General features: G+C 36.6%; 1 protein-coding gene across 4 annotated transcripts in view; it reads left to right on the forward strand.

The window, feature by feature from the left end:
- The window catches only part of ATP2B1 (ATPase plasma membrane Ca2+ transporting 1), a 131,634-nt gene that overhangs the window by 85,436 nt on the left and 34,052 nt on the right, over nucleotides 1-12,146 (forward strand). For all 4 annotated transcript variants that reach the window (XM_040491258.1, XM_040491257.1, XM_040491255.1 and 1 more), the window contains exons 6-10: nucleotides 2,451-2,591; nucleotides 5,116-5,154; nucleotides 5,940-6,101; nucleotides 7,904-8,118; nucleotides 10,588-10,830. In XM_040491258.1, the coding sequence (XP_040347192.1) occupies nucleotides 2,451-2,591; nucleotides 5,116-5,154; nucleotides 5,940-6,101; nucleotides 7,904-8,118; nucleotides 10,588-10,830 (800 nt within the window). The remainder of the gene's footprint in view (nucleotides 1-2,450; nucleotides 2,592-5,115; nucleotides 5,155-5,939; nucleotides 6,102-7,903; nucleotides 8,119-10,587; nucleotides 10,831-12,146) is intronic.

Genomic DNA, 12,146 nt, shown 5'->3' on the forward strand with positions numbered 1-12,146 from the left:
CAAGAATCGGCTAAGTGAGAATCACAACTTCCAGGTGTATATTTAAATTTAACTATTACCTTTTGAAGATTGGCAAACATGTGCCTAAAAAGCTTATTGCAAAACATCCTTCCACTAAAAATCAGAGTAATTACATATGTATGCATTTATAAACACCATTATAAAAGGGTAGCGTTCCCAATTACAACAGACTTAACTTCTTCAGAAATATCTTGGGATTTTGTACGTAGACCTTCAAAATCCTGCTCTACCAAGAACATTCTGTTTAGCCTTTTCTTTACACGGGTGTAGTTGTAATTCATTTCAAATAGATGGAAATATTCTTGGATATGTAAGTATGGTGTATTTAAGTATAACATATACTCATTTTACTTACTCCTTGCTATACCTCTAAGAAACTATAATTATTAACCAAATAAACATCTGTAGTTTTTCCAAGGAAGGGAAGCAATCAAATCATACCTTCACCACCGTAGACTGTCTGGACCATGATATTTGGCAACCTGAGATGGTATTCTTGCCATTTTGCCATATATACTGCATGGACTTTTATGTACATCCAGCTCATTTACAAAGTGCTTATTAGCTTTTCAGGTTGATGTTCTTTAACTGAACGTTGGTCCTTTTCTATTTTAACAGAGATTGCTAGTAAGCTTTATGTCGACTCAGGTCCCTAACACACCAAGGGTACCACAAAAACTCTGTAAATTTTCCATGGTTAAGAAAAGACTGAAATAACTTTGCAGAGTCCCTTATCGTAATGTGGGTGGGAAAGTTTTTCTGCATTTATTTCCCTATTCCAAAAATGTAATAAAAAACATAAAATGCATTTATTTTTAAATTTATTCTCATGATGCCATCTCTCACTGCTGTTCTTGGCTTTTTAAATTTAGATTTTTAAAGGCAGTTATTCAGTTAGCCATGGGGATATGACCAGAACAAAAACTGTTTACTTTGCCTGAGCACATTAACTGCCATCATCTGATTACCTGTGGTAAGCAGGAACAGAACATAAAAAATTGAAATCTGCCAAAAGACTGAATTGTCAGAAGAAAGAAATTGTCTTTTACATGTAGATGTTCCTCATTAAATACTATTTCACTATCTTGAACTTCATTTCTTGTTTCCCTTGCCTTTTCACTGGCAGAGAAGCGAATAATTAGTGAAATATTCAGAATAGAGATTTTTTTTAAAAAGCAAGAAAACCAGAGGCCTAAAAAATTCACGTTGGAGAAGTTCCCCAGTAATTAATAGACAAATATAAGTTTATAACTTCTGGAATAAGTACATATACTTTATGACTTTATTTAACAAATAACCTCCGTGTATTGACTTGGTCTATTAGATGGTGATAGGGGCTATGGAACCTGTCCTCCACATGGTTGTAAACTAGGCGATCAAGGAAATATGCGATAACTATAAAGAAGACTGTTGAGAGTTCAGAAAAAAGAGTTGGTTTTGAAAGCTACTTAAAATTCACAAAAATATTGCAGTAGAGAGATGAGAAGTCTTTTAATTAGTAAGGAAAGATGCAGGGATGTGGATGTACTCGTTGGAGAACAGTACCCTTTGGAGAGGGTTGGAGAATATGCCCTTTGTCTCCAGACAGGACTGGATTGAATCTTTGTCTTGCCACTTAATAGTTGTGTAACTTTGGGAAAATAGGAATAATAATGCCTAACATCTTGCAAGGTTGTTGTAAGGGCTTGTCAGAATACAGTCAGTGTTCCCATCTTTGTTCCCAGGCTTTCCATAATGGAATTTTATGTTAGAGTAGTGGATGAAAGTTTGAAAGGTTGGTTGGTCTCAAGGTGAAGACCTTGGACTTAATCCAGTAGGCAATGCAGAATCAAAGGTTTTTGAGCCATGAGACAATTATGATAACATTCACATTTTAGGAAGATTAAAACTGATTTCAGGATGAACTGGAAAGACAGAGACTAGCTGGGAGTCTGTTGCAGTAATGTAGACTGGCTGGGATGAAAGCTGGCTTTAGGTACAGGTTTGGGGTTGGGTGTGGTAAATGGGACATTTGTTTTTCTCAGAGAGATGTCAATAATCACTGTAATAATTTTATAACTAAAAATAATGTGCATTCCTTGAACCCCCATGAATTCCAGGCAGTGTGCAAAGCACTTTACATTTATTTGTAGGCTTATTTGACTCTCATTGTTTTTATCAACTGCAGGTACTATTATCCTCATTTTATGGGTGAAGAATTGAGGTATTATAATTTGCCCAATATCACATGGCGATAAATGAGTGGTGGAGTGAGCTTTGAATTCATATAACATGGATTACAGAGTTTAAACCTTAAACATAAGAATTTAGGCTTTATTTAATATCTTATTGAGTTTATCTTGTTACATACTAGATATTAAAGACAATATGACTAAAATTTGAAATATGAAAGTGGGAGGAAAAAATCCATAACGAATTTTCTGTCATAGGTACTCATGTAATGGAAGGCTCTGGAAGAATGGTAGTTACTGCTGTAGGTGTTAATTCTCAGACTGGAATTATCTTTACCTTACTTGGAGCTGGAGGTGAAGAGGAAGAGAAGAAAGATGAAAAGAAAAAGGAAAAGAAAAGTAAGATAAGCAATTTTCTTTGAGAATCGGTATTTGGAAATAAGGGAACTGGTTATAAGGACTGGTACAAAAATTTCACTTCTCTTAGGAAGTTCTGATATGAAAAGTTGTACAAAAAGTTAATTACGCACTGTAGTGCTTTCGAGTGGAGTGGAGTCCTCTCCATTTCTCAGTTTTTCTTCTTGACTTTACAGTCGATCAGGGGCCTTTAGTGACTATGTCAGTCCCCTTTACCATAGCCAGACAAATTCACCATCCCCTTGAACACTTTCATTGGCTTTGTTCTGTTTATTCTTTAGTTTTAGCATCTTTCTATTATCTGACCAGCAAAATGAATTAAACTCTAACTTCCTATTTGGTTATATTTTCTGCAAATTCATTGATAGCTTTTGGCCTCAGTGAGCTTTTAATCTATTTCAGGTTTTCTACTCTTCACATTTCCCAGTCCATACTTAAGTAGCTGGATTTTGGATATAAGGTGAAGATTTTACTTTGACACCTGTTACGTCTATTTTGTTACATTTAGTCCAAAGTGTTAGATAGGAAGTTTTTAGAAATTTGATCTTGACCCATTGTATCTGCTTGCTATCCCTACAAGTGATCTATCCTCAGCAAAAATTGATAACCATAGTTTATGCACAAGGATCTCACAAGTAATAACTCCGTCGTATGTAAGGAGACAGCTCAGAATTACTTAGCTGGGGGCATGTCACTTTTTTGAAAAAGCCCTCCCCAGCCTGCTTCTAAGTATCTGCTGTACTACCCTTTTCTCCCACTCCAGATTGCTCCTCTACAGGTTTTTCTCTTCAGGTTGACAGCAGTTTACTGTGGCTTAACCACTTGGATTTGTTTAATTTTACCTAAGATAGTAAGCCCATATTTCTCTCATTCACACAAGCGCTTTGAGTTCTTCTAAAATAAAAACCTTGCTAAAACCTTGGCTTGCTGTAACTAAAACCATGTTTTTGATATTTGGATGTTTTGTTCTTTGGGTTTTGTCTTCAGTTTTGAAATTTTTAGTTCAAACAAAAGTGTATCTGAAAAGTGGTGACTGCAAATGAACGTAACAAGACCCTCCTCGTAAGTTCTCCTGTCCCCAGTCTTCATGGCAGCCCTCGCTGTACCTCCCTAGGCTTAAGGTAGAGTAGAAGGCAGCTTAAATGTTGCCATTTACTGAATGCTATGTGCATTATCTCCTTAATACTCCCAGCCATATGACAGAAAGACATTATTCTTTTTATTGATGAGTAACCTGAGGCTTAAAGAGGTTAAGTACTTACTCCAGGTCAAAGATCTAGTAAGTGGCAGATCAGACCTGCTTATTTGGCTCAAGAGTCTGTGCTCTTAACCATACACTGTGCTGCATCCTAATTTATAGGAGTCTGAGGTCAGTGGACCCTGTTTGAAAAGGAAGGGAAGTTTGTATCATGACTTTGTTTATAATTCACCCCACAGTGTCTTTTCCAATAAACGCTATTTTTTCTGAGATCTTTTACCTCTGTTTTTTTTGTTAATCCAATCAAAAATATTCCCAGGAATGAACATCTAACTCATTGTGTATCATTTTTTATTCTTTTGTTTTCTTCATTTGTGTTACTCATTTGTTTTCTTCACAGAACAGGACATTTTTCTATCTATGGACTTCAGCCCTTCTTCCATTCCCTTGACGGCTTTGGCCGTTACTCAAAAGCGGTTCAGGGTAATCTGTCTGTGTTTCCTTCCTAGTCTGGAATGTAGCCGTCTGGTATCTCTCCAGATTCAGAGCTCGTTGAAAGTAGCTAGATATTCTCTTACTGTCTCCTCATCTATCTTGAGCATCTGTTCCTTTCTGTTTGTTCCACGTTTCCCAGTTTCAAGATCACTCTTCTAGATAGAAAAGTTGGAAGAAAAATTAGCCGAATGGCTCTGCCTCCTCTTTGCCATTTTCAGTATTCCACTGCCTGCTCCGAACAGTAGACTCATTCCCTTCTTGATGATTTTCTTGCTGCAGACATCATCATCTTTCTCTTCTGTCCAAATTTAAGCTAACTTGGGGAATCCCCGTCACTGGTGGCCTCACTGGCCTATTCTTTACATGCATATTCCGGGTTTACTTACTTGCATCTCCTCTGTCTTGTATACCTGGTGTTTGCTGTCCTCTTCCTCACAGCTCTCTCGTGTGCCTGTTGTCTTGATGGCATTGCTCCCTCCCCCTCTACCCCTGCTGTTTTCTACTAGAATTATATGTGTGTTTAGTTTGAAACCTCTTGTACTATTTCTGGGTTCATTAGAGCATATAAAGGAGTAAAGTCTTACAGAGAATCCAAACAAGAATAGGTGCCCCAAAATGTATTGGGGTACTTCCGGTTGAGCCTGGGGAGTGATTGACCCAGCGGGTCATTACAGGCCAAATGCTTTCTAATCTGTACCAGCACACACCGTGGTGTAACAGTGCCGTTACACAGATGTGGACTGCCTTCGCATAATTTAGCATGGCTGCCTTTATTTCTTTTGGAAAGCTTTAATTCCCATTTTGTTCCTACAGATAAGAAACAAGATGGAGCTATTGAGAATCGCAACAAAGGTGAGTTCGCAAGGATTAAAAGTACAGTTAGCTTGTTTTCATTGTATCCAAAAATGTATCTACCGTGGACTGTATTTATCCAAAAGTAGGAGACGGGTAGCAAGGGCAATCAGTTTATGTTAACTTGGGTTATTAACGCCTCTTCCTGCCAGTGCCTTAGTCATGCTGCCTTTACAATGGTAATAAGATTTTAACTGTGATTTGTGGTAGTAAACTTAGAAAAATCCAGATGTGAGGTAACTCTCAGCTTAAGCACGTCAAGTATTTTAGCATTGGTTACTATATTATTGCCAGGAAAACTGTAAGAAACAAAGTATACAACTTAAATGGTTTTTTGCATTTATTTAGATTTGTAAACACACGTACATTTCTCTGTCTGTGTGGTTATACATAACATTCTCCATTATGGTCACACGTGGGAAGGTTTTATAGTGTTTGGGATAAGTCTTATCAAACACAACACAGGGGAAGAGAAATGGTTTGGTGTTTAGTTCTCGGTTTAAGGACTATGTTTCTTCTTATGCCTCATCCCTGTTACCGGCACAACATTCTCAAGTCTGGTATGAAGATTCGCAACCTAGTGTCACTATTGTCTTATTTTCTCTGGCGTACATTTGTCTGTATGCCAGAGAAAGTAAGACATACAACCCTGCATACCCAAAGCTGAATGTTTAAATCTTTTCTAGTTCCTATATGAAACTGATTTGTTTCAAAATTGTTTCAAAATATTAGTAGTTATGGGTGCCTTTAAAATGTAGTGAGGTTATATTTGCTCTTAAATGTAGCAAAAGCCCAGGATGGTGCAGCCATGGAAATGCAGCCTTTGAAGAGTGAAGAAGGTGGAGATGGTGATGAAAAAGACAAAAAGAAAGCAAATTTGCCAAAAAAGGAAAAATCTGTCTTACAAGGAAAGCTTACAAAGCTGGCTGTTCAGATTGGCAAAGCAGGTATGATAAACAAGAAAATATGGTGTTTTGCTTTTAAAATATACTGGCTTTATGCTTGTAAATCGTCTTTTGACCCACTTAAGGCTACAAATCATTGCTTTTGTGAGTGGAAGGGGAGCTAAAAAGTATTTTCACTTTTATCCACAATATACCAGGTCTTTTGAGTTCTTGCAGATCCTCACAATATCATGGCAGCTTGGGGGGCTCTTACCCTATCTCACGTGGAAGGAGGTCTCCTCTGTCAACCAGCTAATAAGTGGTCGGGTTCGGATTAGTGCCCGAGTCTGCCCAGTTTATTCAGAAGCCCATGCTCTCATCTCTGAATTTCTCAGGATTTCTGGAAGCAATAGAGAGAGGGCTGTTAAGATACTCAGTACAGGTACCCAGCTACATTTTAATAAAAAGAAATTTCACCACCCATTTTCTCATCTTTTTACTGACTATGAAAAAAAATTAGGTATATATTTTTCTAAAACTTACAGCTTAGTTAAATTGAATGGATTAGTTGGAGCACCATCCTGCTGAAGCTGAAATTTACTAAATTACTATCTTCACTAGAAAACACCTGTTACGATTTTTTTTTTTTTAATGTTTATTTTTGAGAGGAAGAGACAGACAGAGTGTGAGCAGGGGAAGGTACAGAGAGAGAGGGAGAGACAGATTCCAAAGCAGGCTCCAGGCTGTGAGCTGTCAGCACAGAGCCCGACATGGGGCCCGAACCCACAAGCTGTGAGATCATGACCTGAGCTGAAGTTGGATGTGTAACTGACTGAGCCACCCAGGCACCCCTAGAAAACACCTGTTACACTCTTTAGGGGGAGAAAAAGCGGAAGCAGAGCTTTTAGCTAAAAACAGAGCATGCCCTCCAACAGTATCATCTGTATGAAAGATCACATGTGGATAAATCAGCATATATTAAAATCACTTAAATTCTATAATTCTGCTTCTTAGGAGTATGTCGGAAAAAGTGAGGTTTTTGCTTCTGTTCTCAATAAGTTTGTTTTCCAATAGCAAATATTTGCTTTCTGTAACATATAGCCGTATGGTAATACTGACTCCATGTTGGGGAAAAGGGTGGATTTTAGATGGTGGTGATATAGGTAGCAGACACTGGGTTGGATTATCAGAGGCGGATATGTGGATTTGTCTTATCTTTTAATATTCATTTGTAAAAGGCTAAATAGTCCACAAAATAGGGAAATGGTTTGTAAAACATGATTAACTCTTGGTTTTTTAACTTAATGAAGCACTAAGGATAGATGAAAAAAATAATTCAGAGAATGTATTTTTTTAATAAAAAATAGGGTTGAATGTTTAATTCCAAGTCTCCCCATTGATCAGACTTTTACCAGCTTCTCTTTCAGCATTAAGCAGTTGGCAACATGTAAACTGCCCGCTTATTCTAAGCTTTTGGTGTTTCCTTGTCATTGCCTCTTATTTTGTCTTAGCTTTAGTAGAAGGCTGAAGATACAATTAAGTCTAGGAAAGAATCATAAATGCTTTTCTACCAGTTCTCCCGGGGACAGGGCTAGACTTGGAAGCAGAAATTAAATCTGACAATGCTGAATGATGAGTTAGGTATAAGAAAAAACAAAACAAAAAGGTAACAGTTTATCAAAGAACTTAAAGTAAGTATTATCTAACCCATGGTAATTCTTCCAGTGGCTAATATGTAATTGGCAATGGGTAGTGTCTGGACTACTGAAATAATCACAACTTTTCTTTTCTTTTTTCTTTTCTTTTCTTTTCTTTTCTTTTCTTTTCTTTTCTTTTCTTTTCTTTTTTTTTTTATATACTGAAAGGTTTGTTGATGTCTGCCATCACAGTTATCATTCTAGTGTTATATTTTGTAATTGATACGTTCTGGGTTCAGAAGAGACCATGGCTTGCCGAGTGCACGCCAATTTATATACAATATTTTGTGAAGTTCTTCATTATTGGAGTTACAGTTTTAGTGGTCGCCGTGCCAGAAGGCCTTCCACTTGCAGTCACCATCTCCCTGGCTTATTCTGTCAAGGTAAGCAGAAAAGAGCTAAGTACACTTACTAAGTTTAAAGCCTTAGTTGGTGGAGAAAATTCACATCTGGTTACTCTTTTTCCTGGTTCTGAAAGTAGGAGCTTTCCATAAATTTAGTTTCCTTTAGAAATGTTGTCACAGGTTTCCTCCTCCCCTCGCGCCCCTCCCCCACCCCCCTCTCCCTTTCCCACCCCCACTCCCCAAGGTGAAGGTCTCTGTTCATCAAGACTTCTGTATTTCCTCCCAGGGCAGCCTGGACACGACACCCAGTGCAACCCTGCTAGGCAAAGTTCTAGTTTAATTTTCACTGTATGATAGTTATGTTGCAAGTCACATTGCCTCCTTTCTCCCATCTGTAAAATTCAAGTGTTTGTCATTCACCTGTGGGACAAGAGCCAAGAGGCTTCTCTCCAAGTCCAAGCTTCTAAGGCCTCCTTGTTTCCACTCTTCTGCCCTCATCACAACACAGCCGAGCTTCCACACAGTAGGCAGACTCCTTTTAAAATATAATCCACCCATGTTATTTCCTTGCGTAAAACTCCACTGGCTTCTCGTCACACTTAGAAAAATCCAAGCTCACCGTGGCCTGCAGGCCCCAGGCAGTGTGGCCCTGCTGACCCCTCGGTGCTCATCTTGTACCTCTGTCCCTCTGGTCCAGCGTCACCAGCCCCCCTGTAGTTTGTCACATACTTCAGGGCCCAGTCGTTCTTCCCATGGATCATCTGCTCTTACTTTATTCAGGTGTCTCCTGGTGTCACCTCTGGAAGCTCGATTCTTGTTTTCCAGGTAGAATTCTAAACCTGAGCTTTGACACCTTTGCCAACTACTGTTTACTAAAGTCATCATCTGGTTGACAATTATTAATTTATTTTTATTAGTTTTATATCTTAAATGGAAATGGTGGATTGGATTTTTAGAAAGGTTTAGTTTGGATAATTTTGATCTTTCAAAATGACTTTGCAGGTAAAATTATACTTAATGGAAGAATGCTTCTGTTGTCAATTTTCTGATGTTAATTAGCTCTTCTCCTTAAGCAGTAGTGATGGTGATGAGCAACAGAAGAAACAGTTTCAGCTTTAGCGCTCTGATCTTCAGTATTCCAGCATGCTTTGCAATAAGCCTATTAGGATAAGAATATTTTGCTTACTGTTTGGGTTTATTTTCTTTTCAGCCATTTAACATCTTCCGTTTCAAAAATAAAATAGTAAACGTTTTCAGGGTGATGAAGTGTAATCATCTATTTGTCCTGTTTTTTGATATTTTGAAATAATTGGGGTAAATAAGTTTTAGATGATCATTTTATCAGTACTGTCAGTTCATTTTGATAGTCACCAATAATATTAATTTTTCAGTTGATCAAAAGATGTAGGCAGAATTTACATTTCTTTAATAGAACATGAGTAAGAGCATTGTAACTACTGTTCTTTAGGCTTTTATTAACGGTTTAGCCCAAATGTTACCAATTACTGCTCTTTTTCACAGAGCTGTGTCGTATTTATGGATGCTTTGTTAGTACTTTGCAAAGTGAAACAACTTTTTTTCACTGTAGAACTTAGTTTTTTTAGTATTAATATTTGCATCAATATTAATGCAAATCGTAAGTAATTTCAGAGGGTACACCTTTTTCTTCCCCATTTTTATTTCTTCCAGGAACCAGTTCTTGCAGTATCTAGCATGTTAGCAGTCACAGAACATACTTGGTAAAACAGCTCTGTGTGGTTTTTAACCCATTCTTCATTTTTAAGAATGAAATATCAAGCATTTTAATTCGAATGCCTTTTGGGGCTACTGTGAAAACTCTTGGTTGTTTAGAAAGTGTGTGTTTTTGTTCGTGTAAATTAGAGGAGGAGATTATCGTAAGATGAGAATACCAGGTGTCTAGTATATGGAAAGGATAAAAAAGACCCACTCTGGTTTTGATCTGTTCTGTCAATCTATCAGAGTCAAAAGAAGGGAAAAAAAAAATGAGACAACTGCGTGCCCACAGGCTCTGTATTTTAACTGATAAAGCTACTTTTTCCTTGGTGATTTGTTTTCCACTTTGTAAGGAGACTTAATCCTTAAATGTAATATATTTTTTACAAGGTTGTAAGTACCTTTGTACTTGGGAATACAAATTGTCAATGCTCTTATAATGTGAAGACACTTACAGAGGCTGTTGGGGGCATATAGTCAACATGATTTGCATATGAGTACAGGTATCTGTATTCATTTACCAGATTATGTTATATAGTGGTAAAAAAAAAAAAAAAAGATTGAAACCACAGAAAACTGGTATGCTCTTTAGCTTTATTTGAATAGGTCAAACATACTAAAATTCTTCCAGTTGGTGCTTTATACTGTGTATTTGTATGTAGCTGGGAGTTTTTGTTCTTATTTTAAAGCATTTTACAATTTTGTGTAATGAGGTGATTAGTTTTGTATGTAGCTTAACTAGGTTTTTGTTTTTGTTCTTTTTTGTCACCATAGAAAATGATGAAAGACAATAACTTAGTAAGGCATCTGGATGCTTGTGAAACCATGGGAAACGCTACAGCTATTTGTTCAGATAAAACAGGGACATTGACAATGAACAGGATGACAGTTGTTCAAGCTTACATAAATGAAAAACATTATAAAAAGATTCCTGAACCAGAAGCTATTCCACCAAATATTTTGTCCTATCTTGTAACAGGGATTTCTGTGAATTGTGCTTATACATCAAAAATATTGGTAAGGTTTCTTTAATAATTAATTTATATATGAAAATTAATTTTTAAATGTGTAATGATTAGACTATATGTAGCTCTTCAGACCTACCCTTACTATATATATATTGAAGAACTGAATTATGTTATGTTTTTAAAAGTCATGTGTTCAGTTAATATAAGTTTCTTTGATACAATTTGTATTATGAGTAAGATCTGTTGATGGACTTCTATCTTCTATTTACTTGTATTTTCCGCCTATGTTTTGAATGTCCCATGTTTGGAAACTGTCAAGACTTATAACCAGAGCAAGTTATTAATTTTAAATTCTTACTAAGCCTATTTTGTGAAAGTCCAGATTATCTTACTGTAGAATTTTCTAGAGAAAATTTTTAAGCCAGATTTCAACTGAGTATGTTTTTATATATGCTTGCCATATGCTCTCTTTGCTTTCTCAGTAGATCCTACCCCTGAGGTCATCCTTAGACCTTTTGAAACTAACTCAGTAAAGTAATTCTAGACTTTGTGCTGCCTTAAAATAAAATATTTTTAATTTTGCAAGTTAAAAGTCTTATTTACAACATGAAGTATGAAATTGCTTGAGTTGGTATGTGTTCTATTGATTTATGGAGGAAGACCATGAACAAAATTGATATTGCAATTTGTCTAGTGAAGATATGCATGAATTAGATTATTGGACTGAAAAGTTATGGGATCTTGGTTCTAGATCTAGCTTTGCCTTTTACTAGCTAAAAGTCCGAGCTTCACTTTCTTCAATTGTTAAGTAAAGACTATCACATCTGCCCTTATTAGTGCAGTGGCAATTATATAAGGTGGTATTTGGGAAGATACTATGAAGAAGTAAAGCTTTTATGTATGTTTAAGGCAACAGTGCTCTATTTTAATGCATTACTTTTATTTAAAGTTAAAAAACTTGTAAAGTAGACCGAATTTTGAGTTAATGTAAATGTTCAATGAAAACAGGAAGAGAAAAGGAAAGGAATTAAAATTTATGAAATCCCACTATGTGTCAAGAACCAACTGTAAGCTTTACATGCCTTATCTCACTTAATTCTTGGGTCATAAGTGCACCTGTTTTCCAGATGCTGAAGCCAAGGACCACAGCAGTGGGGTAACTTGCCAAAAATTCACATAGCTAGTAACTGGCAGGGCTGAGATTGGAATTCATGTCATTCTTGCCCCAGAGATCCTTTCTACTGTACCTTTTTGTGTCCCTCTTTGAAATGCTGCTATTAGAAGTTTCCTATATAATTTTGTTTTAGAATGTCGCATTCTATTTTACATTATAAATTAAACTGTCATAGAGAAACAAGATGATAC

Source organism: Herpailurus yagouaroundi, unplaced genomic scaffold (assembly GCF_014898765.1).
Source record: "Herpailurus yagouaroundi ecotype Mexico unplaced genomic scaffold, PumYag 182, whole genome shotgun sequence".
Taxonomy (NCBI): domain Eukaryota; kingdom Metazoa; phylum Chordata; class Mammalia; order Carnivora; family Felidae; genus Herpailurus; species Herpailurus yagouaroundi.